The sequence below is a fragment of the Cibotium barometz genome, chromosome 1, assembly GCF_041138505.1.
Source record: "Cibotium barometz isolate CiBa-2024 chromosome 1, ASM4113850v1, whole genome shotgun sequence".
NCBI lineage: Eukaryota > Viridiplantae > Streptophyta > Polypodiopsida > Cyatheales > Cibotiaceae > Cibotium > Cibotium barometz.
Window position 1 is genome coordinate 21915232 of NC_141046.1, and position 23611 is coordinate 21938842.

General features: G+C 39.6%; 1 protein-coding gene and 2 long non-coding RNA genes across 3 annotated transcripts in view; 2 read left to right on the forward strand and 1 right to left on the reverse strand.

Moving 5' to 3' along the window:
- Nucleotides 1-919, reverse strand: part of LOC147641735 (putative cytokinin riboside 5'-monophosphate phosphoribohydrolase LOGL10) — a 5938-nt gene extending 5019 nt beyond the window's left edge. Inside the window, exon 1 of the mRNA XM_086798998.1 lies at nt 362-919. Coding sequence (XP_086655124.1) covers nt 362-469 — 108 coding nt within the window. The 5' untranslated portion in view covers nt 470-919. The remainder of the gene's footprint in view (nt 1-361) is intronic.
- A 5026-nt stretch (nt 920-5945) lies between these two features.
- Nucleotides 5946-8721, forward strand: LOC147641736 (uncharacterized). Its single transcript, XR_015268711.1, has 5 exons — nt 5946-6106; nt 7128-7167; nt 7498-7560; nt 8279-8366; nt 8660-8721. It is a non-coding gene; the product is annotated as an uncharacterized LOC147641736 (long non-coding RNA).
- A 266-nt stretch (nt 8722-8987) lies between these two features.
- LOC147641737 (uncharacterized) lies at nt 8988-21754 on the forward strand. The gene is made up of 4 exons (XR_015268722.1): nt 8988-9016; nt 9115-9141; nt 21125-21311; nt 21396-21754. It is a non-coding gene; the product is annotated as an uncharacterized LOC147641737 (long non-coding RNA).
- The last annotated feature ends 1857 nt before the right edge of the window (nt 21755-23611 follow it).

The window sequence follows — 23611 nt, forward strand, 5'->3', positions numbered from 1 at the left end:
TGACATATGCTCTGCCCTAATTGAATGCACGTATTACATACATACATGTAGTATTTGTAACAAATACGATTAGGTATTACAATATTGTAAGAAATACCATAATACAGAAGCACGCATATGCGTACAAGATCAATGCTAGGCACATAAACTTCACAAAATGAGATGACATAATGCATAGGGTTCACACATTGAGACGAACCAATGCACAAAATGGGATGATCTAATACAGAAGGATCAATTAGAGTACGACAACAACGTATACGTATACAGTACATGTACATGTATATTAAGATGATTTTGGATAAATAAACTACGTGGTCTTTTTCTACAAGTGAGACAGTTTGGTTTCAAACTAACATACCAGCTCCTTGCCTAGCTCGAGGGCTGCATCGCTGAACACTCGTTTTTTGCCGCTGCTGCTCCCACAGAAGACACAGATCCTTCTGAACTTGGACTTCTTAGCATCCATAATTATAGTAGAACTACTCTCTGGAATGGAGATACAGTAGGGAACTGTACGAATACAGTAAAGAGACAGCAGAAGCAGAAGACTATAGTAGAGAATGTAGAAGTACTAGAGAAGCTGCCTGGCGTGGAGCACGGTTGGGTGAGATGAGCTGCTGCTCCTGCTTTTATAGGAAGAGCTACATAGCTTTTTAGATCAATGCAGTAAATAGTGTACCATATTGTACAGGGGACCGGATAATTATACGGCTCAACTTGTGTGTATGGATCAATCCATTATCAGTACTTATCTTCCTAGTCTTCAGAGTACTGCATAGTAAGGTAGGCAGCAGGAACCTTCACGTTGGTACCGCCGAAAAAGATAATCACAAAAGGAATTATCGCGCGATATATTTTCTTACACCAACATGTTTGCTCATTAATCTGCTTACAGTTCGGATCTAATTCTAGCTGCTCTCACTGCTGCGTAAGCTTATGTTGTTAAATCCACGCACCCCATAAGTCAGTCCATCAATAAATCAATCAATCACGTTCAATAAAGGGCTACAGCATGGAAAGGGATATCTGGAGATGGTGGGTGCAAGAGGGGCGCAAAAAGGAGCCCTTTCGAGAAAAACACTGGTGTGGTGGGGGCTGCTTGCTTTCCAAGAGAGCCAAATGTGTGTGTGTGTTTTGAGTGGCTGGCTATGTATGTGTTATGGAGGTGGAGGTGGAGGTGGGAGGGGGTTAGGTTTGTGCGGAGTGTTACTTAGGACTACCTAAACACTGTGAATTATGAAATTGGGTTTGAGCAGAGTTGCTACTACAACGTGAAATAATGAAATTTGAGAGAAAAATGCCAAACGAGCCATGCGAAGACAAGGTCTCCACCAAAATGGTGAAAGACCTCCATCTCTAAATGTTGTAGGTGTTTTTAACATATTTATATTTGAATAATTGAGAATTTTATTTTTGTCTTAAAATTTATAAGCCTTCACCTCGGGAAAAATTGTAGGTAATGATATCAAAAAAAAAAATCGCAAACCGCTGAATCAGCGGACAACGTGAACTGAAAGCCCACGTGGCACACCAGCGTCTTCGCCTACGTGGCTTAATCCAAGCCATACAAAGTGGGAGTCTATGTCAACCTAAAAGAAAGACCTTTTCTACGTGTCATCATCGAGGGCACGATCTGGTAGCTCACAAATTTGCCCATATATTTTGGAGAAAAGACATGACGTCGATGGATCCTTCTTCCCACCGCACGTAGATTCGAGACCTCTAAAAGCTCTAAAGAAGGGCATCAAAATGCTTTCTTTTGTAAGTAGTGTCCCTTCGATGAGTCCTACCTAGGACCATGGACACACCATCCATGGACTCCTATCCCCCAAGTTGATTTCATTCAATGTATTTCGAAGTCTCCTTTTGTCAAATTTTGGATGACCCATCCCCTTCTATGGAATTTGAGTACTAGAGATGAGATTTTGAACCTCATAGTATCACCCTCGTAGCTTTGCATAATATATTGTCTCAAGATCTCATGTATCCCATTTTTATAAAGCAACCCTCATCATCACCATCTCAAGATCTCATGTATCCCATTTTACAAAGTAATCATCATTATTACCTATCTTCTTTCCAAGTCATTGCTCACATGGTAGGAGTCAAACCTTCCTTCAATGACCTTTAAACATCCAAAAGAGTTATTCAATACTATTACACACAGTTCAATCCATCAGTTTTCTCAAGTGTATAAGAGAAGACATGACTATACGATGCTCAAATTATGACTGTTCTTTGGAAACAGTGCAAGGAGATTCCTAGTTTGCCTAAAATAAGTCCTACAAAACATAACCATCACGTGGGTTCTTATCTTGTCAAGTTGTCCCATCCTCCACCTTTTTCAATTCGCACAAGGGATTCTCATTCCTCTCCAATGCTTTCTCCAAGGCAACTCTACTAGAAGCACACCTCCACATGCTTTTCATCAAATCTTTCAGTAGGCCACACAATTATCCACACACATAAAGCATCATCTCCTAAAAGAAGCTTTGCATCACACTACATATTCCTTAGCTTTGTCATTCTTTCCATGCCTTTAACAACTCTAAGAAAAACCAATGTGATATCCATTTTGATCCTACATTGGTTGTAACTCTTTCGATTGAAGAATCTTCATATATACTTCAAAAGTAAAAGTAAAGGAGGAAAAATCATCTTACAAACTTAATTCGCACCAATTGTATGATGTGGGCTTGTCATGAAAAGGTGATTCTTTGTACAAGCCCAGCACTATATGTGAGAAGTCATAGTATGATGGTATGCTTCTTTTAAAAAACAAGCGAAACTAGTATTAATTAGAGAATATTAAACTATACACATCCATCATGGAGTTACGTTACACAAGTGCACTATCTGCACTGCTAAATAATCAACGATGCATGTAATATTGTTCTATATTTATAAAATGTCAAGGTAAGGGGGTTATGTATATTTCATAAACACACTTAAGCCTCTCTCTCAATAAAGCTCTTTTCTAAAGTGGATACAAAGGGGTTTTTACATAAAATTATACTTGCAAAAAATAAACAATTTACACCTACACAGATGGCAAAACATTTTCCAAGCTATATCAATATGTGAAGTAGTTTTGAGCCTTTTTCAACTTGTGAAAGGAATTGTTTTTTCATTTTCAATAATGTTATCCTTAAGTGCATAAACATGTTCCAAACTTTGTCATCATTATTTTTAAAAAAAAACATATGTTGAGCTACAAGTTTTGTGGTTGACCATGTGGTTAATAAAGCATGCACTTAAATTGTCTCTATGATATTAAAAACGCCCCTTTTCATTTGAGTGAAGTGTGCATTTTTATGTTGAATCAAAAGCCTACAATTATGCCTACTATCAATATTAAAGCATTATTGAAAGTGACCCAATTTTTTATGTTTTGTGTGGTGCACACTTTAGTATAGTCATCTCTTTTCTAGATTGCATGAGCAAGATTTGGAATTTCACTAGCCCTTTGTTAGGCCATAGGTTAATGTAAGACCATCAACAACAATACTTTTGGAAAGTGTGAATGCACATCCAATTATGTTAAAGCAACCTTATGTAATTTTCACACTAAATGCTTAATCTCAAGGATATTTGAAGGATAATGGGAATCCAGAATCTAAGTGTCAAATCATGAGCTAGAAACACTATATAATAAGTTTAGAAGCTTCTAGCATGGGCACCCTAGACCCTAGCCTTATCCCCACATGTGAAACCCTAGACCGAAGTCATCTTGGGTAGCCACATGTACCTTGGTCATGTAAATAATACATTTTTTAGTAATGAGGAAGGAAAAAATCCCATATGAAAACTTATGGCTACTCTTCTCTCTTGTGGTTCTCTTGCAATTGTGGTGGAGTGTGAATTAAAAGAAACTTTTCTTGCATTATGCATAGATTCATTCAACATAGCATGCTCTTAAACATTAAGCTTAATGCATGCATTGAACTTTACGCATCCTTTATACATGCATGTATAAAGGATACATGCTCTTAAACATTAAGCTTAATACATGCATTGAACTTTACGCATCCTTTATACATGCATGTATCTAAGCATAGAGCATGCATTGAGCTCTATGCCTGCATAGGGCAATGCATTGAGATCTATGCATGGGGTAGTAGCATGATAAGCTGGTTACTTTGGGGCAATTTCGAAAGAAGTGGGATATTTTGAGCTTCTCGAATCCATGTCTGCAATATCTCAAGCGAGTTAAAAAGTACCAATCACACACTGCCAAGCTGCCAAGTCACATATCTCGTTCAAGATATGTGGCGGCACGTAGGTTCGAGTAGATTTTCCACCCTATCTCAAGTGAGATACATGGCATCATGACTAGGCAATCTGGTGAGCATCTTAACATTTCTCAAGCGAGATAGGTAGAGTTGCTGACTAGATTGCTCGGTCATGGTACCATGCTAGCTTAGTATGTATATTTATATCTCGGACGAGATATAAAATTGAGAAAATGTCTCTTGAATGGGATACAGAAATTTATTTAATATATCGTGAACAAGATACCGAAAATGAAATTGGATTAATATATGCGAGAAATTGATTTACTATATGTCAGGCGAGAGATGAAAATTGAGAAAATGTTTCTCGGGTGAGAAATAGAAATTTATTTAATAGATCTCGAGAGAGATACTAAAAATAAAATTGGATTAATATATGCGTGAAATTGATTTACCATATCTCAGGCAATATATGGTAATGAAGAAAAGATTTCACAACTGAGAAATGAAAATTCATTTTTGGTGGTATCTCAAGCGAGATACCAAAAATGAATTAATACATGCGTGAAATTGAATTACCATATCTCGGGCAAGAGATGATAATGAAGAAAAATATTTCATGAGTAAGAAATGAAAATTTATTTAATATATCTCAGGCGAGATACCAAAAATGAATTAAAATATGTGTGAAATTGAATTACCATATCTGAGGCGATGACAAAAAACATTTCACAAACAAGAAACAAAACTTTATTTTATATATCTAAGATATTGAAAAAAGGCGAGATACCAAAAATGAATTAAAATATGGAATTACCATATCTCAAGCGATGGAAAAAAACATTTCACAAACAAGAAACAAAACTTTATTTTATATATCTAAATGAATGTCCGTGGCCACGTATCTTGTTTGAGATATTAGTACCCTACAATTCCCAAACTTTCCAAGTCTTTAGTTATATGTTTATCTCGACTTATGTTTTCTCCTATTGCCTTCGGTGGATCTTGATTGAGCTGATATCACCTTCCGTGAATCTCGATCGAGCTGTTGTCCCCTTTAGTGGATCTCGATTGAGCTGCTGGTGATCTCAGTTAAGCTGCTATCGGGCTCAGAGCGTTCCTAACATGTACAAATGAAGCCTGAGAAAGGCACTTAATTAATTAATCCTAAGGTTGAAAAAGGCACCTCCATCCCTCCCTCTTGCCGCCCCTCTCTCCTCCTACCCAGCAAAAGAGCCGCATGTCTCTGCCTATCTCTGTTGCTTGTGAAATAGCCATTCCCCCTTAAATCTTTCACAAAAGAAAGCACGACCTTCGATCTACACAGATGGGTCTGAGACTCACTAGCAGCAGGGGAGTGGCCATGAAGATCGACTCGTTGCATAGGTGGGAGAGAGATAGAGACACAAAGAGATTGGTCGCCTGCGTGAGAGGAACACACAAGAGAGCATGCATGCCTATCCTTGATGGGAAACTAAGGCTCCCACCTACACACCTGCCACCACCAGCATAGCCCCTCCACCCCTAGCCTTGCAACCACTCGTGCCCAGCGCCCCCAGCATCAAAACCCCTTGTCCTCCTCCTCCGCCCACTAGCTCATCCAGTCCTCCCCGGACCTCACAATATTCTGTTCTCCTAGGCATGCAAAGATCACTTACCAGTTAGCAACCGAGAGAGAGAGAGAGAGAGAGAGAGAGAGAGAGAGAGGGAGTTCTACCCCACCATGGAAGACACATAGTCAGAGACGGGTCACTGGGTTTGCAGAGAGAACAGGCTCACAAGAGAGATGAGAAAGACACGGTTCGCAGAGTTTGGAGAAGAGGGGTTCGTAAGAGATACATGGAAAAAGTACCAAAGCACGAGAAAAGCCAGTATGTCCACAAGACCCTGGTATCACATGTGATTTTTGGCATGCACAAAGACGTGTGTTAGAAATAGCCAGAAAAACTTCTTTCTAAAAATAGAGACCAAATTCTAAGGTTTAAATGTACAAACATATGGTATTTATTTAGAGAAATTCATTAATTAATGGAAAAAACATTTTAGTGGTTTATTTTCCATGATTGGATTCTTTAGAGAAATCTTCAAAAGATTGTTCTTGATTTATTTCTAAATAGAGCTTTAATGAAACATACTTTAATTGCGTACATTTTAAAAGCCTAAGGAAATAAATTAATAAATGAAATGCAAAAAACATTTTGTTGCCATATTGAGTAGAAAATGTATATTCATTAATTAGTTATCACAATGGCTCTAACTCTAATGACTCTCCTATCACTACAACAAAAACAAGCAATAGCAGCGCTTATTTGTAGTGTTTTACTTTAGGCCGCTATAAGTACCGCTATAACTGTCGTTATAGGTGATGCTATAAGTGTCGCTGGGCATCGTTTATATATAAACACCGCTATAAGCGATGCCCAGTGGCGCTGGATAAATAACTTTTCAAATCCGCACGGTATCGCGCCGATGCATTTCTTTTCCCCCCCAAAATATTTCCTCCACTCTTTTATTTGAAGGACTACACCGGCTCCACTACTCCATCAATCTACCTCTATCTCATGAATTTGTACTTCCTCCCTCTTCCACTTTCTCCACTACCTCTATCTCATGAATTTTTACTTCCTTCCTCTTCCACTTTCTCTATTCATCACTACATGGCTATGGTGTGAACTAATGAAGTTATTTTTCTCTTATGCTTAACCCTATGATTAATAGAGTACATAATAAGATTACGGTTAAAGTTTAAAGCACTAACATTCTTTTATCTTCTTCTCCTTCTCTTTGTGAGCATGCTTAATATGTGTTGGTCTTTTCTATGTCTCTTATTTTTTGTAGGTAGAGTTCATTAGATGTGTTAATAATCACTTTTCTTAATTTGATATTTTGTAGGTCTTGCACTAATCCTCTCCTTCGGCTTGACAATAAAGAAGTAAGCCCTGCTTTTTTGTATTTGTTAATGCAATCTCTATGTTTATTTTACCTTTGGATAGCGGGTTTAGTTTTAGCTTAGTACATAAACCTTATGCATAAAGCTTAATGTATAGAGCTTAAATCTTATGCATAGAGCTTAAAGAATTAATAGAGATTTATGCATAAGGCTTGATGCATGCTTTAAGCTTATGCCTAATCTACAATTTGAGACTTATCGGTTTTTTCTCTTGTATGCTTGCTTGTATACTCTTTTGAATCCTTAACTTGTTATATTAATAGTTTTTTATAAATAGAGACTTTTCTTATCTTAATGCTTTTTTGTGGCTAGGTTTAGGGTTTCTTCTCCAAAGAAGATCAACTGCGTTACAAGCCCTTCTCACAAGCATAAGAGGTAAGCCTCTTGACTTTGCTCTTAGTTATTTTTGCACCTTCGGGTGCTGGGGATTATTTTTCTTGCATACGTTTTGCCTCTAGGCCTTATGCATACATGAGACCTCATGCATGCATGAGACCTTATGCATGAGGATTATGCATAAGCCTTATGTATGATGCTCTATGCATCAGGCTTATGTATGAGCCTTATGTATTAAGCTCTATGCATAAAGGCTCTATGCATGAGCCTTATGTATTAAGCTCTATGTATGAGGCTTCATGCACGAGACTCTATACATGAGCTCTATGAATAAAGCTTAATGCACAAGGCTCTATGCATAAGGCTTCATGCACGAGACTCTATGCATGAGCCTTATGCATTAAGCTCTATGCATGAGCTCTATCCACCATGAGGCTTCATGAATGAGACTCTATGCATAAAGCTTAATGCATATGGCTGTATGTATGAGGCTTCAACATTTGGGACTCTATGCATGAGCCTTATACATTAGGCTCTATGCATGAACTCTATGCATTAGAGCCTATGGATTAAGCTCTATGCATGATCTCTATTCATTAGACTCTATGCATGAGCCTTATACATTAAGGATTTATGCATAAAGCATTATGCATACATCTTATGCATAAAACTTTATGCATAAGCTTCATTAAGCTTTATGCATGACCTTATGCATAAATCATAATTCATAGCTAAAAACCTTGCTTTTTGTGGTTAGTTTTGGGTTTCTTCTCCAAGAAGATCAACCGTGTACAAGCCTTATCCACAAGCATAAGAGGTAAGCCTCTTATCCAGAAGCATAAGAGGTAAGCAAGAGGTAAGCCTCTTGATCTTACTCTTTGTTATTTTTGCACCTTTGGATGTAGGGGATTATTTTTCTTGCATGTGTTTTGCCTCTAGGCCTTATGCATGCATGAGTCTTATGCATGAGGCTTTTACATGAGAATTATGCACTAAGGCTCTTTGCATGAGGCTCTCTCTATGTATGAGCCTTATGCATTAAGGCTCTATGCGCATGATGCTTATGCATGAGGATCTATGCCTAAGCTTAGTGTTATCTTTTGAATACAATAAACTTGTACTCTGAGTTTTTTTATAGGTTTATGTCTTATCTATCACTTCTACCTCTCCTACCCTATCCTCCTCGAGTTCAAGCAAGGTATGCCTACTCTTTTCCTTTATCTCCTATGTAAACATGCTTTCCATGAAAGCTTTCTTGTGAATATTTCCTTTCTCTTTCCTCTGTTTTAAGTTTTTATTTTCTTCTTTTTCCCTTCTTATTGAAGCTTAACCATTATGAGTATTTTCCTTCTTTTTTTGAACCCTAATTAAGAGCTCTCCATTAAAGCCTCATATGGTAAGAGCTCTTGATTTTTCTTAATACTTTTTTTTTCTTAACTTAGTTTGATTTTGTAGGTTTTCAACACATACAAGCCTCACAAGAGATATCTTTCTTGTATGTTTCTTCTTTCATACTTTTACATGTTTATAGAATTTATAAATTTTAGGGCTTGTTATAAATACCTTTTTCCTTAATTTGGTTTGATTTTGTAGGTTTTCAACACATATAAGACTCACAAGGTAAGAGATCTCTCTCTCTTGTATGTTTCTTCTCTTATGCTTTTACATATTATAAGTTTTAGGCTTTTAAGATTAGGATTTGTTATTTTTTCCATGCTCTATTGCAAAAGACTAGGGTTGGCCACTTAAAGCATGGAATGACAACATGGGTGGGGTCACCATCCTCACATCTCATATGGGAGAAGCTCACCATGAAAGCTTGGGCAAGAGCACCAAGAAGACATGCATGTCTATAAAGTAAATATGATAAAAAATGGTACAATGTCTATGAGCCCTATGCCTCATATATCCCAAGGGCCCTAAAAGTACACATGTAAATGTCCCTAAGACTAAGTGCCTAGGTCCCATTCCCCATGTTTATGTGTACCCAAACTTACTTCATTACCAACCATCCCCTCCTATAATGATTTTGTCCTTGAAATCAAAGGGTGGCTGTGCCCAAAGAAAAGACATATACAAGCAGCTATGTACAAAAGCCAAAAATCACATCTATGATTAAATGTAGCTGAAGACCCATACATGAATCATATGACTCCCTGGGTCAAATGGAAGGGATAGAGGGGTCCCGTCGATGATGAGGCTATCTATGAAACTTCCTAGATCAAAAGAAAATCCAAGGTATGAAAAATCCAAGGAAATGGTTTCATGATAATATGGTGCAAGTGGACTAGATAAGGAACCACTATCGATGACGAACTAGTCGAGTATCCTCCAGGATCAAAGGGATATGTATGGTATACACCCCGAACCGTCAAAGCTAAAATGGTAGTAGCTCTTGGATCAAAAGGAAAGCTCGACTCCAAAGAGATAGTAGCCCCAAGGAAGGTCGAAAGGAAAACTCCTAAGCCCATCTTCTCATGAGACCACAGTGTGAATCTTGCACTAAAGGTGTTTGCCAAAGAAACTCGAAACTCCTGGTTAGAATGTCAAATGGTCCTGGCACAAAAGAATCATCGTGTAGGCCAAGACTGGAATATGTCATAGATACATCTGAATGTCGAGCCATACATCCAAAAACTATGCTCCTCAAATGGCAAGAATGCATCTAAAGGAAAATGTCATGGCTCCAAAGAACAAAGGCTCGTGTTGACATCTGTAGGAGAGCCAAAAGAACATATCTCAAGGTCGGCCTCATCTAGAGTCATATGTGAACTCATGCCACTGTCACATGTAGTACCACTTGAAAAATTGAACGCATGATCCACCATATCAATGTATGTATGAGTATGATCCGATCCATGCACAATATCTCCATGTGTAAGACACTCTATATGTGTGTGTCCCTCTAAAATAAAAGTTGGATCATCATCACTAAGCACTGACAAAGTGTTTACACAAGAGAGATAAGTGGTGTCAAACAACTCACTATCAATGGAATCTCCAAGGCCACTAAGGTCATCCCCAAAAGTATAGACAATCTCCATCAATGGTATCCCTACATGACCTAAATCCCATGATAAATCAATCTCCAATAACACTGGATCTAAGAAAATGCCTAGATCAAATGTAAAGCTCTCGAGGTCAATGTCATAGGATATGCTAAAAATATGATCGATATGCATACTCCTATGATGTCTCACCTCTACGAACTCGTCACTACTCTCATGCACTATCCCTGACTACTCAATCCCAACAACTCAATCCACCCGAATGCTACCATGAATGCTATAAAACCTAGGAGTAGTGGTCATATCCAAAATTTATCCACATGTAACAAATCTAGTGGAGTAGCCCAACATATCTAATACTAGAACCTTAGGTCTATGCTCCTCATGGTCTATGATGTGTTCAATGACATGTGAAGTGTCAATCCCATGTGTAACCAGGGATGTATGACTAGCCGAATGATTATGGCTAGTCAAATTACCATCAAGATCATGGAATGCATCACTATGGTCATCTAATGTTTCTCTATGAATCACTAGGAATAAAGATAGGTAGCTCTACGATGCTTGTAATGCTCGATGTGCTCGCTGCCATCTCTACCCTCGAGATCATGTCCACGTGATCTAACTCACACACATCACCCTCATGATCACTATCACATACATCATCATCATGTGTATATGTGTCAATGGCATCAAGTGCACGTGTATCACTATCATCATGTGTATGTGTGTGCGATACTCAATATCATCATGTGTGTGTACAATACGACATCATCCTCACCCATAATAATACAATGAATGAGTCAGTCTACGTAAATGAGAATTAATGATATGATGGCTGGTCAATGTCCTGGGTGAGTCGTAGAAGCTCTCAAGACCCATGCAAACACCATTGTGGATAACAACGAAAGTGGCAGCATGCTCGATCCATGTCCTTCAAAGATCCAAATCTGTCATGCCATAACTCAAAAAATGTATCTCATGAATGCGCACTATGATCATTAGCACCCATATAATCATCTGTAGTCATAGCATGAACATCATCATCACTATCCACATCATCATCCACTGAATGCATGTCATAATGATACCTATCATGAAGTATATAGTCATCCTTGCTCACAAATGTAGGGCACTCAATCAAGTCCTCCCATACATCATCCCATGCAAGCAATGCTAAACCGTCCCTATAAAGATAACCACATAGATCCTCAACAAAATCACCGTATGTAGAATGTCTGGACCGTCTGGCACACAGATATCCCCCTCATCAAATAAGTGTCTAAACTAGCTAGGCAACAATATCTGAAGCTCAAACATCCATAAGTGACATGAATATGATGTTTTATCATAGCATGATGTTGGTGAAGAAATATCTAGAGATCAAAGCCGCGATGTGCCAAATGTATGTATGAACTCAGAAAATGATATGCATCTCCTCACATGCAATGGCAAATCAAGATGACTGGCATAAAGCCAGAGTGATAGGGTATGAGTAAATGCCGTACGATCAACGTCTGGGATGGACATAGTGATGTCAACGACGATGATGGTGGGTAGCATGGCGATCATAAGAAGGGTAGAGGTAGTAATGGATACCCATGTCATCCCACCAAAGCTCGAAAGTGTGGAAACACCCCTAACTGTGCTCCAGAATCCCACACCGTGTGTGGAAAAGGCACCAATATGCTCAAATGGTCACTCGCACACCCTGAGCAAGAGCCAAAGGGTGAAAGCATGAATAGGTGGCTCAATAGCTGTGGTGTCCATGGACACCCAGGTATAGAGCTGTTTGGCACTTCATACTAGTAATTTAAAGGGTGCCTCAATCTTAAAAAAAGACTTTAAAGAAACATTTTTAAAAAAGTGAAGTCAACTGAAAAAAGTGGAGCCAATTGAAACGTCTTCACGACTCCTTAAAGGTTTTGTCAAAATACTTAGGATATGGAAGCATACACCACAATGTAGAAAAGTTAATGCTGATAGAGAATGAGGAATCTATATGTATTTTTGGATATGCACCAGGGATGTGGGCATCGAGGGCAGGGTATTTTTTGTGTTATGCGGCGTATGCAAAGGTAGTTCTTGATTTGAATACCCATGCTATTGGAGGCTATAAATGCCAAAATCTATTAAGGTATAGAGGTAAAATACCTAAAGAAGATGAGGCTAAGTAGTTATCCGAAGATGAAGGCCAATAGCTACCCAAAGAAATCCCTGAAAAGGAGGGGAGTCTCTTTGAGGAAGACAAACAGTTGAATGTTGCCATATACATAGGCAGTGATGTGTGTGAACACACTTAGGACCGCCGGGGCACTTTTTCCCTCTTTAGGAGGTTTTTTCCCCCGGCTTGTATATATGCCCATCCTTTTAGGGCTAACTTATCTTTTGTACATTGACACAATCTAATACACTTTGTGTTGTGTGCATTCTTGCTTCTTCTTCTCCAAGCTTTGTGTGCTTTCCTGCAACCCTAATTCCAACAATTGGTATCAGAGCAGGCATCGGCTCCCAGGGCTACGCCGGCAGCACCCTCCGACTCACGTTCTCTGATTGAGGTGAGCTTTCACGAGCGCTTCCAGGTCCCTTAACTTTGCAAATAAGCCCATAGGGCTCCGTTTTTGCATTTCAAGTTCTGCACAGGTGCTTTCGTCATTTTCTGCAGAAATTTTGACAGTGCAGTTTTCTGCAAAACAGGCATACGTACTCCATTGTGGACCGTGCTACATAGCACGAGTTGTTTTCTGTTCAGTCTTTGCTTCATTACAGGTAGCTTTTGCATCAGTTTCAGTCAGTGGCCATGGCTGATAACAGCAATGATGTATTTCGCATGTTGTCTGCTGAAGACAAACTGGATGGAGACAGCAACTACCCACTTTGGGCATACATGATGCAGCATGTTTTGGTTGCAAAAGGAGTGTGGAGGTGTCCCACTAAGGCCTTGCAGTCTATTACTCCATACGAAGCTTGGCATGGCAGGAAGCCTTCTATTGGTCACTTGCGTGTCTTTGGTTGCTTGGCCTATGCTTTAGTGCCTGTGCAACAACGCAAAAAATTGGATGATAAGGCTGTCAAATGCATTTTTGTTGGTTACAGTGCTGAGAGCAAGGGTTACAGATTGTATCATCCGCAGTCAAAGCGTATCTTGATTAGTCGAGATGTTGTTTTTGTGGAAGATGCTGTGCAGCCTTTGTTATCATGTACCAAAGAGACAGGTGTGAGCTCACGGGATGTATTTGATACATTGTTGCCTCTATTTACAGGTGGGAATTCAAATGTAAGTCCTAATGAGGCAAATATTCAGCCTATGCAGATTTCAAATGACATCATAGATAAGCCTATTTCTGATGCAGATATACAGGATATAATTCATGAGGATAGGGCTGAAAATGAACAGGCTAGAAATATGCCTAAATGGCTATGCAAACCTTGCGTGATAGTAAAATTGATGCACCTATATCTAGTCGTACTCGTTCAGGTTTTCAGCATGCCTCTTATGCATCAGATTGTTATGCTTTGGCTATGTCTAGTATGTGTGAAGAGGAAGAACCTCTTTCATTTGATGAGGCACAAAATTCAGAAAATTGGTTGGCTGCAATGCAAAGTGAATATGATGCTATAATAAAGAATGGTACATGGTCTTTGTGTGATTTGCCTATTGGTAAAAAGGCCATTGGATGTAAGTGGGTTTTTAAGTTGAAACGAAAGCCAGATGGTAGTGTGGATCGCTATAAGGCTAGACTTGTTGCAAAGGGTTATGCTCAAGAAAAGGGCATTGATTTTGATGAGACCTTTGCTCCCACTTGTCGTATGACTACCATTCGTAGCATTTGTGCATTGGCAGCTCATAATGGTTGGAATGTACATCAGTTGGACATCAAGACTGCATTCTTGAATGGAGATTTGCATGAGGAGGTGTATGTATCGCAGCCTCGTGGTTTTGTTCAAAGAGGGCAGGAAAACAAAGTGTGCAGGTTGAAAAAGGCTTTATATGGTTTAAAGCAAGCTCCACGAGCATGGTATGAAAAGATACATGCATATTTAACTGCACATGGTTTTCAGAATAGTCCAACAGAAAGCACTTTGTATGTTAAATGTGTGGATGGTGTACATCTAATCATTGCTCTCTATGTCGATGACATGCTGCTCACAGGACCAAATGAGAGTCATATTGCTAATTTTAAGGCTGACTTGAATGCCTCTTTTGAGATGTCAGATTTGGGGCATTTGCATCATTATTTGGGGATACAATTTAAGCAGTGTGATGGAGGTATTTCTTTGTGTCAGACAAAGTATATTGAGACATTGTTGCGGAGATTTGGCCTTGAAGACTGCAAACCTATTGCTACTCCAATGGAGACAGGTTTGAAGTTGAGTCTTCATGATGCTGGAGATCACTTTGATGTCACACTCTATCAGACAGCTGTTGGTTGCCTCATTTATGTATGCATTACGAGGCCGGACATTCAGTTTGCAATCTCACAGGTGAGCAAGTTTATGCATAGCCCAGGGTCTCAGCATTGGAAGGCAGTTAAGCGCATCTTTCGCTACTTGAGTGGCACCATATATCTTGGGTTGTTTTATCCCAAGGGGGGATCATTGCCGCCAGATTTACATGCTTTTTCGGACTCAGATTGGGCTGGTTGCTATGACACAAGAGTGTCCACAAGTGGTTTTTGTTTCATGCTCGGTAGCTCATGCATATCTTGGTTGAGCAAGAAGCAACCTACTGTGGCCACTTCTAGTTGTGAAGCTGAGTACAAGGCAGCTTTCACAGCTACGGTTGAGTGTGTGTGGCTCAGACGGCTTATGGCTGACTTGGGTGTTGGACAGGAGTCTGCCACCTCTATCTTCACTGACAGTCACAGCGCATTGGCAGTTGCGAGAAACCCAGTTTTTCATGCTCGCACAAAGCACATTGAGGTGCATTATCACTATGTCAGGGAGAGACTCTCAGCAGGAGAGATCAGCTTGGCCTATGTGCCAACACAGGACAACCTCGCCGATCTTTTCACAAAGGCGCTTCCTCGTGAGAAGTTCGAAGCTTTCCGCAAAGCTTTGGGCTTGCTCCCCTTTGTGGATTGATCTACTTCGGGCATGGCACTCCCCTATACATGAGTGCTAGCTCTCGTTCACACCATCACTCCCAGGGGGGATTTGTTGCCATATACATAGGCAGTGATGTGTGTGAACACACTTAGGACCGCCGGGGCACTTTTTCCCTCTTTAGGAGGTTTTTTTCCCCGGCTTGTATATATGCCCATCCTTCTAGGGCTAACTTATCTTTTGTACATTGACACAATCTAATACACTTTGTGTTGTGTGCATTCTTGCTTCTTCTTCTCCAAGCTTTGTGTGCTTTCCTGCAACCCTAATTCCAACATTGAAGCGAAAAAGAAGAAGAATTTTTTAAGAGTCTTTTTTCCACTTGTATTGAGAATAATTTTTATTACAATCTGTGTCACTTTGACTTTTTCTCCTTCTCAATCACCATCCTACATAAAGATACACTTTATTTAGCATGATGAGTATTTATAATATATTGATGTTAATAACAGTGGCTATTTTTGTGTTGTATAAACTAACCTAATTTCTAAGAATTTCATGGTATTGTCACATTTTTCTTCGGTAGAATGTGTTGAAAAGTTCTCATAGTGCATTTGTTTTTGTTTTTCCACCACCATGTCGAGTTGTATGAAAATAGTTGTTACGTTCGGATAGTATGATTTTTCCATGCCTTGAGTATTCCATGTAGCAAGAGGCCCTTGGTTCCTCACAAAGTATGGGCCATGTGCAAACAAAATATGCTTCACATATTCAAAAAAAATATTAATAATCATTTTATATCATATTAATTAGTCAATGTACAAATTACGTGAAGCAAAAACTATTACTAGGTAGAAGGTTATGTCCTTGCTTCCCCAAGTAGCTACAATTATTTCCACAAGCATCTTGATTGGTATTTCAAAATGACTTGCATAATTGCCTTCAATCATTTGCTTATGTAAGAGTTTTATAAAATTATCAATCTCTATCTCCAGACCTTCATACAAAGCTTTGTCATCCTTGGATCACTAGCTTGGTTAGTTGTGTGCTCGCATAGAGATTTCCAACATTCCCATATTGCTGTAACTTGTTTGTTTTCATAGTTTGACAAGAACCTCCTACCTTTGTCTCCTCCCATTGACACATCTGCTAGAACATCACCCGTGGTATACCTGATTTCTTGTCATCCTTTTTAAGTTGTACATATCCACCATGAAAGCCCATGTTAGAGGGTAAAATCTCACATTTCTCTAAACATGCATCTGATAGCTCTGATGGCAAAATGGAATGAGCATAGTCAAGATGAAGCTTTAATAGCTTATCCAATATTCTAATTTCTACATGTAAACTACAAATGTGAACTCTCTCTAGATATATAGGAAGTATGGGATCCCAATTGGGATCCTTAGGCACAATACATGGTTCATCCTTGAATTCGGTTATCTTTGTTGACTTTCCCTTACTCATGGTCTTTGATTTTCCTTTAGCCTTGGTCTGGTCTTTATCACCATACTTGCTTTGTCTTGTCTCTGGGGAGAGGACTAAGGCTTTGTACAATCCATTATAGGGTTGTACCAATCTCATTCCTACCATGCAATAGAGGCATGGGTTTGCACATCTAGGACCACCACACACCCCATACATGTACTTCAATGCTTTCAAGTTGGCACTCATGTGCCACTCAACTGTAAAGTTTCCTACCCCATCAACCACAAGCATCTTTCTTTATTCTACGTATCAATGACGTTTGGAATTTCTATGTGCCAAAACAACCATTTGAGAGTATCATGACTCTCATTTCTGGTACTGCAGTTGCCCCTATGTACCATAGTTCCATCTCTGACCATGCGCTATGTAATGGCTAGTCTTCCTTACCTTGGGCATAATTTAAAGCTTTTTTCATCATCCCTATACTGATTCTTTCCATTTTTTTATGTTTGAGAATTTGTGCCTCATCAATATTGATAACAAAAAAAAGATTACCCTCACAGTCCTCTATTTTGTATTGATAGAACTTTACCATCTAACATCTGTAAATATGTCATTATACACAACAAGACATTTGAAGCACCTACAGATGCGTACACAGACGCGTTTACTCAACTAAAAAAAACTTACGGGCACGTCTATTTCCACGTCTATTAGCGCATCTACAGACCCGCATCTAAAGGCGCGTTTAAAAGGTAGCAAATAGACGCACCTATAGACGCGCTTATATAGACGTGCATATAGACGCACATATAGACGCGCAAATAGACGATCAGGGAGAAATTTAAAAAACAGATAGACGCATGTATAGACACGTTTATACACGCAAACTAGACACAAAATGGACACGTTTATAGATGCTCAAATGGATGCATCTTGAACAGACAAACGCGTATATAGACGCGTTTATAGACGCGCTACAGAATATTTTTTAAATTTTGTGTGCTTTAACAGAATGCTGTGTATGTTGTGTATGCTATGTAGTTACAGGAATCCCATTTCCACATTGTGTAATTCAATTCTTATAGCCAATCGCATTTTAATTAGCACTCTTTAGTACGTCTATAGTCGACATTAATTACAATTCCAAATAAAACATTACAACTCCGAAACGTTTAGTTACAAGGCATTAATTGATAGCTCAAAAAGTGCTTGTATATACATATAGCACAAAGCTAAGCCACGTCCTGTGGCTTCAAGTACCAAAAATAAGAGGAGTGTATATACAAGAGGCACGAAGCCAAGCCAGTGGCTAAGTACAAAAAGAGTAGCTAGCACTACTCCTCGCTCCCTTCTGTGCTCCCTTCTCTGCCTCCTTCTTCCTCGTCTTCACCCTCATCTTCTTGTGCAGGGTCCTGTGAACAAGGGACAACATATATCAATGTATGAAAAATCAAATCTTTATTTATAATATTGACATTATTTGATTACTTTCAAATACCTCGGGGGACTCTCCAATAGCCCGGATATACTGCTCCTCAGTAATCAACCCGTCATTATAGAAGTGCCTCCATGTATCTCCTTTGCGATGGTGGCGGTGGTAGGCTGTCTCGACAGGTACCTGCCCACGATATCAAGCTGCAAGATGACACAATTTGCAGAGCGGTTAGTACAAAGAAACAACCTCCTAATAAACTACATAAACAACATCCTAATAAACTACATAAACAATATAATTTGAGATCGATACTTACAAACTGGGCCTCCCATGATTCAACACCCCTTGCTCCAAAATGCACGCTTCCATATCGCTCCATTTAGATCCTTCGTGCCTCCACGTGCTTTAGACCGGGTTCCTCCTTCGCTGACTTCATTGCTTTCTTCCACTCACGCTTATGAGCGGTGGGGCCCCTTGGTGGTTGACCTCCCTGGAGCCTTGAAAGCTCCGCTAGTGCATGCCTCTTAAACGAAGATCTTTTATTGCTAAGTATCGAAACAATCTTTGACTTGGCCCATTTATTTGTGAGCTGAACATTGGGGGGGTTAGGATACCTAGAGCGAACAGCAGCGAGGGTCTCATCAGCTAACCTCTTTGGTTGATCTTTGTAGTGGATAAAGCAATCTCTGTAATTGTTAGAAATTACAGAGCGCATGAAGGCCTTGATGTCCTTCCCCCGTGATCCATCAAGATGCCTCCTGTCTGAGTGATGTCATAGTAGATCGTACCATCACCCAAAGGCACATCTTGATCATCTGAATCATTCTCGTCCCCACCACCACCCCTCCCAAAGCACTGTGCCATGCATCCCCCATAACTCTCCCTGCTACTACGCCTGCTACTGTGTCGTGTCGAGCTACTACGCTGGCCACTTGTAGCTACTGGGAGAACTAAGTCTCGACGGCACAGGAGTATGTCGATGACTCTGCGAGGAGGCAGAAGGGCCTCCTGACGGCATGGGGGAAGGGACATAGGACGGCATGGGGGAAGGGTCTCGGCTATGTAGCCGGCTGGGCTGTGTTGACTCCACTGGGGTAATCTCAAAAGGTGTGGGGTTGGGGTGGTTTGGAGTCTGTACTGTCGAATCTTGGGGGGTGTTTAGAGTACCCGTCATATAGCCGTATAACTCCGTAGGATTGGGAGGGTGCCCCAAAAGGTTATATAAGTCCCGAAAGATGGATTCCGGAGGATCACGTGAGCCTGAAGTGCTTCCTGGCCACATCATGAACTGGAAAAAAGAAAAAAAGAAGATTACTGATGAACTGAGAAGAGAAAAAGATAGAAAAAGAGAGAAGGAAAGAGATTAGAAAAGGCATGCGCACAACGGGGATAAAAGAGAGGAGAAAGGAGAGGAAAAGAGAGGAGAAAAAGAGGGGATAAAAGAGAAAAAGAGAGGAGAATAGAGGAAAAGAGAGGAGAAAAAAAGAGAGAAAAAGAGAGGAGAATAGAGGAAAAGAGAGGAGAAAAAAAGAGAGAGAAAGAGAGGAGATAAGAGAGAAAAAGAGAGACGAAAAGAGCAGGAAAGAGAGGATAAAAGAGAGAAGGAAAAAGAGAGGAAAATATAGAGTGCAATCTATTTTTTCAATCATGCTTTCCCTTTCCATCATTAATGCAATCCCCTTCTTCAATTATGTAGCAATCCCTTTCCATCATTCATGCAATCCCTTTCTTCATTCATGCAATCACTTATTTCCATGAAAGGAGAGGAAAAGAGAGGAGAAAAAGTGGGGATAAAAGAGAGGAGAAAGGAGAGGAGAAAGGAGAGTAGAAAAGTGGGGATAAAAGAGAGGAGAAAGGAGAGGAAAAGAGAGAAGAAAAAAAGAGAAAAAGAGGGGAAAAAAAGAAGCAAAAAAAAACAACGTCTATCTACTCGTTTAACAGTGCGTCTATAGACGCGGCTATCTATTTCCAACACAGAGTAGATGCATCTATAGACGCGCTTTTAGACGCAATCTCAGATGCGTCTATAGACGCGCTCTGACAGACATACTATTCAAAAAGACAAAAAGGACATGCGTTGCGCCTGACGTGCCCAACACAAAAACATTCGTTTCAAAGAGAGCAAAGGACGAATCAAACGAGAGCAACTTTCAAAGAAGATCAACCCTAAAGAGACTTATCTTGGATAGAGGTATGGACACTTCTTGTCCTTCTTCAAAGCTGTTTCTCTTTCTTCTCTTCCTTGTTCAACCTTTGCTTCTCTTTCTTCTCTTCCTTGTTCACCCTCTTCTCTTGTGTGCTTGGAGATGATTGTGTAAGCATGGAGATAAGTGTGGGTGCTTGAAGATGATTGTGTAAGCATGGAGATAAGTGTGGGTGCTTGAAGATAAGTGTGGATGCTAGGCTGTGGATCTGTTAATAGTAAAGCAAGCCCGTTAAAAGTATGTGAAGAAAAGCAAGCACGCTAAAAGTAGGTTTGAAAATGAAAATCGCATCTACAGGAGCGTCTAATGTGGCGTCTACTATCGTGTCTAAAACCACGTGTAAATGCACGTTTACAGTAGTTTAGACGTGCCTATAGACGCGTACCACACAGAACCGACGCGGTTTTAGACGCGCCCCACAGAGTTTTTAGATTAAATATTTGATATAAGAGCAATTTTTTTGGGTTGTTTATTTGTAGGGTGTCTTCATCTTCAACAAGTAGCTCCAGTGAGGATGAATCCCTCCGTATCCACCATCGCGAAATGTGGTTGGAGCAAAAAATCAAATGTATGTGTGATTGATGTTGAGGAAACATGTATCGTGCACGCAAGATTACGCTCAATCACATCTCAAAATATGGAGAATGGGATGCGACCATAAACATGGTAAGTGTTAAAGAGTTAAGGTTGATTGAGATACCTATGGGTGTTCATATGTTTAAGTTATGATCCCATTTTAATTTGATACAGGATGCCATGCCACACCCGCATATGTTGCCCTATGCTTGTCGTCGTGAGGAGGCAAAGCGTCGGCGATATGAGGTGGGATCTTCAGGAGGGATCGTTATAGATGCATGGAGTGATGGTGATAGTAGCCCTCTACCATTACCTCATGAAGCCGTGGAGTAGGAGGTGTTTGATGATATGGTGCAGGATTTATATGTCCATCAATCCGAAGGGAGGGATGATAGCATGGAGCATGACGATCTTTTTACTGCAGCATCGACTCCACTAATTGAGGGGTGCACATTCTTTGTTCTACGTGCCTCCCTTGAGTTACTAAACTTGCAAACCATCTATGGATGGAGCAATGCAAGTTTGAATGCATTACTGAAGTAAGCTTTAAAGTCTATTTTGCAAACATGGTGAATTATGCTAGTGGGTCAATTACTCGAATGCTTTTCCTCATTTATGGTCTTCACGTGTAGGCTATTGTGTAAAATGCTTCCAAGGGAGAATAAATTACCGACCTCAAGAGATATGGCAAGGCAACATGTGACCTTTCTTGGAGGATTAGATTACAAGCGCATCCATGCATGCGTCAACGATTGCGTTTTGTTTCATGGACTACATAAGGATGCAAGAGAGTGTCCTACTTGTGGAGAGGCAAGATATAGAGCAGATCTCAAAACTTTGGATGTCACAAGGTTGTACACATTATGCATTAAAAATGCATCTACATGACCTAACTTCATCATGTATGCCAATAATCCCAAATAGTCTTAGCTTAGACATCCAAAGTTTTTCACACCGTGAAAAATTCAACTAGTTTTTCAAAGTGTGAACAACTAAACTAGTTTTTCTTCCCACAGAGTGTAAACCAAAAATCACCATACTTTGTCAAGGAGCCTATTTAACTTCAAAGCATGAACAACTAAACTGGTTTTTCAAAGCGTAAACAACTAAACTAATTTTTCACACCACAAAGTGCCAACCAAAAATCATGATGCTTCATCAAGGAGCCTATTCAACTTCATCATGAGGGTTAAAAAGATAACATAAGCTTCACTACAAAATTAAAAAGAACTTACGGACCATGAAAAACTCAACTAGTTTTTCATGCCATAAAGGGTCTTCAAGAAAATGACCATACTGACTAAGGGGAGCACTAACATCATCGAGGAACCTACACAAGTCATGCTCAGTCCTAAGGTGAAGAGATCAATATCTGATCACATGATACCATCATTAAAATCTCTTATTTTTCACATGATACCATGTGATCAATATCTGATCACATGATACCATCATTAAAATCTCTTATTTTTCACATCCATGAAAATTTTACTTAGACCACAAGTCCACAAATAGGAGTAGAGAAAATACTAATGAATATCTAGCAAGCCCTTAAATCATTCACATCAAGCCATATCAATGGTGATCTAATTATCTTTTCATTTTTCATTTCAATTGGCTAATTACCTACTAGATGCTTTGTGTGAGTAAATATCAATATATCACCCATTTCCAAAAGAACTACAAAGTTCATAAGCACCCATAGCCTCACTACCGTGGGCAAAAGTCTGATCCTCCATGGTACAACCTACTGCCTCCATTTTTCTTGAAAGGTATAAATGTTATTTTAGATTCCTCACAAAGAAAGAAAGAGAAATTATCCAAGCTTGTGTAGGATGATTGGACTCTCTTGATTATGGAAGAGATCAGGGGGACCATGCATGTAGTTCTCTACATCTACTTCTCATGATATTCCTCTTAGTAGGAGTATGTCATGTGCGGATTACTCATTCTACCCTACCAGAGGTGTTGGCAAAGTGCCTTTAATTATTGCTAATGGTAAATAAAGTTACATGCTAGATGTGTTATATGTTCCAGGAGGATTAAGAAGATCTAAGACTATGCTTCTTCCATTTTCCCTCAACAAAATATCTTCACCATCAAACCCCACATTCCACACTAAAAAATGGTGAGGAAGTTCTCCATTAACCTCATAACTTCACCATCAAACTCCGCATTCCACACTACAAAATGGTAAGGAAGTTCTCCATTAACCCAAGTTTTTGACTTTGAATTCTTTCATTAGCCTCTCCAATGGTTTTGAATTCAGCACAATAGCTACATCAAAAGTCTTAACTCACCTTCATGCACTTCATTGTATATATCTGCTTGTAATAGCACTTAAAATTAGAAAAAAACACATGGGATGAATAGGTCCTCCTCAAGTTCAT